This window comes from Nerophis lumbriciformis, linkage group LG22 (genome assembly GCF_033978685.3).
Source record: "Nerophis lumbriciformis linkage group LG22, RoL_Nlum_v2.1, whole genome shotgun sequence".
Classification (NCBI taxonomy): domain Eukaryota; kingdom Metazoa; phylum Chordata; class Actinopteri; order Syngnathiformes; family Syngnathidae; genus Nerophis; species Nerophis lumbriciformis.
This window is the reverse complement of record NC_084569.2, coordinates 43,369,695-43,374,268: the sequence shown is the minus strand read 5'-3', so window position 1 is coordinate 43,374,268 and position 4,574 is coordinate 43,369,695. Positions and strand designations below refer to the sequence as shown.

General features: G+C 55.5%; 1 protein-coding gene across 1 annotated transcript; it reads right to left on the bottom strand.

The window, feature by feature from the left end:
- Window positions 1-664: 664 nt before the first annotated feature.
- On the bottom strand, window positions 665-3,065 carry LOC133615715 (uncharacterized). Its single transcript, XM_072915768.1, has 5 exons — window positions 3,038-3,065; window positions 2,580-2,730; window positions 2,412-2,466; window positions 1,847-1,972; window positions 665-1,694 (listed from the first exon to the last, which is right to left on the bottom strand). The coding sequence occupies exons 1-5, from the start codon at window positions 3,063-3,065 to the stop codon at window positions 1,161-1,163; spliced, it is 894 nt and encodes a 297-aa protein (XP_072771869.1). The 3' UTR covers window positions 665-1,160.
- Window positions 3,066-4,574: the final 1,509 nt, after the last annotated feature.

Below are 4,574 nucleotides of genomic sequence, written 5' to 3'. Positions count from 1 at the left end.
CCACCACCCTCCCCGAAGAACATATGCGGAGGTGGCTCAGGGGTGTCCTGATAATTTTTTCGGCGGCCATTTTCGCCCCTACGGTGACACACGTCGCCGTGATTATGACGCACGTGGGATGCGCGACAGCGCCCCACAGTGGCGAAACAACGGCACTACACGCCAAAATCATAATAATTTTTTCAGAGGCTTCCAACCTCAACATTCCAATTTTTCAGGACATGATATGCCCCCTCAAAATAGGGTACATTTCCCTCCCACCCACCCTGATCCTCCCAACCCCAGGGAGACTTATAGGGTCTATCAGAGGGGGAATAAGCACAAACCAGCACGGGGAAAACGCCCCAACAATAATAATAATAAAAAAACAGACAGGAATAATGACACACGTCCCCCCAGGGCATCTCACCCTGATAACCAGGACTCTGATTTTAGCGCAATTGCTAAAATGATGTATAACATCATCAAAATAGTACACCATTTAAAAAATGTCAGCAAAGAACACCAACCACAAACCATCACTAGGATGGAACTTACCTTGACGACGGGAATTCGACCAGCTGTCACCAACCCCGACACAGAAGACCTGATCATGGGAAATGCCAAAAATTGGGCATACACCACGGTCCTAATTCTCCGGCAACACTATAATAAAGCACTCCAATTAGAAGTGGATAAACTGGGGGGTTTTATTGCACAGAACTGGAAAGCCCCATTCCAGGTGGCCAAGGCGTGGGCCAAGGCACACTTGGGGCGCAGGCTGACGGCCGACACGCTCCGGCAGGCCGAGTCTCAAGTGGACTCGGTCTGGGTGGACACCCGTGCCGTTGAGGAGGTGGTGCGCCCTGCGCGGCTCCGACGGGCCGGGTCTCGAAGGGGCTCGGTCTCGTTGGACAACCGTGTGGTCATGGAGGTGGTGCACCCCACACTGCCCCCGCCGGTCCTGATACCACCTGCCGCTGCGCACGCCACGGTGGCCACCATGACCGACCCCGTCGGCGGTGAGTGGTCCCCTGAAGTAGAGCAGGATTTGGGCCCGCGGGGACAGGTGACTCCTGTCCCCTTCCCGGTCTTATCGCCTTCCTCTCCGGCTGCCGAACCATCTACGGCCCAGAGAGCGGCACGACCTCGCAGGCCTTGCAGCAGACCGGCCGACGACGCTATCGTCGAGGCTCCCTTGGTCCGGCCACTGGGGCCGCGACCACGGGTCGGGACTGACACTGGGGTCCTTCCTGCGGTCTCCGATACGCCACCTCGCTCAGTTCCACCTGTTGAGCACAGTACGTCGGTTTTGGTACATGGGGAGCAGAATGTGCGGGGGACTCCTGGCCAGCCAGAGACTGACCAACACTTACCTGAGAAGCAGGGGTTACCTGCGTCGGAACGGTCTTCCCCTGACACGCCTCCACCCTGGTACATACTCTACCCTGACCTGTCGCAAGAACCCCTCCTGGACGCGCCCATCCCGGACGCATCCCCCCCGGACACGCCTCTCCCGGACGCGCCCCTCTCGGACACTCATCTTCCGGACGCGCCCCTCCTGGACGCGCCCATCCCGGACTCACCCTTCCCAGACACGCCTCTCCCGGACGCGTCCCTCCCGGACACGCCTCTTCCGGACGCTCCCCTACCGGACGCGCCCCGCCCGGAGACGCCTCTTCCGGGCTTGTCACCAAGTTGGTGCCAATTGTTTTCTGGAAGGCAGAAAACAACAAAAACAGTCACTTCGGCTTCTCAGCCGACAGAAGACAATGTTACGACGCAGGGTACCACGCCAACGAGTCCGCACACTCCCAGGAAGCCCACCAGACACATCAGCACAAATCGAAGGAAGATGGATTGGCACCTGTCTGTCGGCAGGAAGGTCCTGGTGATCGGTGACTCCAACATCAGTCGCCTTCCACCCACCCGTCACCCGGACCTCCAGATTGACAGCTACCCGGGGGCCAAATTTCTCCACGCAGAGGCCATCCTGCAAAAAACGGCAGTGAGTCCTGAGGTGGAGAAGGTCATCCTAGCATTCGGCATCAACCATAGGGAGCAAAAACCCAAGGTTACCACCCTCAAACAGCTCCTAAGGGCCCTTAAAGCGGCCAGAACGGCCTTCCCAAATGCCGAAATCTCTATCCCCCTCCTCAATTTCTCTGAATCCCTGCCCGAGGAACACAAGGCCAACCTCCGCATGATCAACACCTACATCAAAGACCGCCACAACTTCATCCCGACACTCGCCAACGAGGAGTTCGCTACAGGGAGGGACAAGATCCACTGGACCCATGACACAGCCAAGAAAATGATGGAGCACTGGCTTCGCTATTTAAACTTGACCTCCCCAAAATCCCGACCTCTCGGGGGGGGAACATTAACACAAACAAAAACATTGTAAATTTAACAAAACATTTCAGACTTACCTCCTCGCAGCGCTCCCTCCTTGACAAGGGCCTCAGTTTCGTCCCGTCCACCAGCCTCAGTCCCGAGTGGCACCATCAGGTAAAATTCGACCTGCAAGAATACCACAGGAGGGTCAAACTTGCAGTTTTTTATGAAAAGCAAGGGTCCCTCGGGCCGCGACCTTTCACTCCGAGGTCCGAATGGGAGCCCTCACCGGGACTGCTTCCTCCAGAGGTCCACACGCTGGTCCTGGCGGACGAGCACCCAACGCTCCTATCGGGTTGCGCCCTCGCGGTCGCGCCCAACCTGACGCGGGACGAAACGGAGGCCCTGCATAGTCTGAAAAACAACAATAACATAGTAATTAAACCGGCAGACAAGGGTAGCGCAGTGGTAATTATGGACAGGTCTCAATATGTCTGGGAGGGCACCAGACAATTGAGTGACACCACTTATTATAAATCATTGGCCGCGCCCATCTACCCCGAAACTATCCCTATGATAGAAAGCATAATTCAAAATTTATTGAAAAAGCGATTTATAAATGACAAACAAAAGACCTACCTCTTGGGCGAATCGGAGCCCCGCCCCCGCAGGTTCTACTTGCTCCCCAAGATCCACAAGGAACGACACAAGTGGAGCCGACCACACGAGATACCCCCGGGCAGGCCCATTGTGTCCGACTGCGGCAGTGAAACCTACCGGACGGCGGCGCTCTTAGATCATTTTTTGACCCCACTCTCCATCAAACATGAGAGCTACCTCAAAGACACCTACGATTTTATAGAAAAGGTAAAAAATATTGTTATTCCCCAAGAGGCCATATTATTCACTATAGACATAGATAGTTTATATACCAATATAGATATAGACCAGGGCATCCAAGCCGTAAAAAACATATTCTATAAATATCGAGATGTTAGCAGACCAGAAAAAGAACTTCTGCAACTTCTCGATATTAACCTGAGGAGGAATGACTTTGAGTTCAACGGCCGATTTTTTCTACAAATCAAGGGCACGGCCATGGGTAAGAAATTCGCTCCAGCCTATGCGAACATCTTTATGGCAGAATGGGAGACCTCTGCCCTGGCTGCCTGCCCAATTAGGCCCCTCCATTATCTACGCTACTTGGATGATATCTGGGGGGTTTGGACTCATTCCATGGAGGAATTTGAGGTGTTCCGCCACACCCTGAACACCCACAACCCCAGTATCACCATCAAGTGTACCACCAGCCCCACGTCAGTGGATTTCCTTGATACTACCACCTTCAGGGGTCCGGACTTCACCTCCACCCACCATTTGGACATTAAGGTCTTCTTTAAAGAGACGGACACCCATGCCCTCCTCCACAAAACCAGCTTCCACCCCCGACACACCTATGCGGGTTTGGTGAAGTCCCAACTTTTGAGGTTCCACCGGATCTGCACCAGACGGGAGGACTTTGTGACGGCCACGGGAGCCCTGTTCACTGCCCTGAGGAAGAGAGGGTATTCCAGGTCCTTCCTCAGGAGACAGTTCAGGTGCTTCCTGGACCCGAAAGGGCCTCCCCCTGGCGAGCACATGATCCCCCTCATCACTACCTTCTCGCCTGCAGCGGTACAGGTTACCAGAAGGGTGAAGGAGAATTTTGGTACCTTTATCGAGAAGAGCGGCAAACTCAAGGACCATTATCTCGTCTCCGCTTACCGCAAAAATCCCAGCCTGGGCGATCTGCTGGTCAGGGCTCGGATCAGCTCTGCCGGAGATCCGCCCCCGGCTCGGAGCAGCGCTCCCTTGCGGCAAATCCCGTGGCTGGTCAATCGCCACAGCGGGAAGGTCTTTCGACCGCTGTGCAGAGGGGACGGGCAGACCAAAAACTGCATATATGTCATCCTCTGCCAGCGTTGCCACATCATGTATGTTGGGGAAACGGGCAACACCATCGCCACCCGTTTCCACCAGCACAAACACAATATCGTCCGGCGGAAGAACACCACCACCCACCTCGTGCAACATTTCATCCGGCACGGGTGGGCTTCTGTCCGGGCGTGTGTGGTCCAGGCCAACTCCAGATGGAGTGTCGCCCAACGGAGGCGGGCGGAACGCCTCTGGATCAACAAACTGGGGACCAGACACCCGGGGGGCCTCAACGAGGCGTGAGTGCGAGCCCGCTGGACCACAGACGGACCGTGCACACCCTT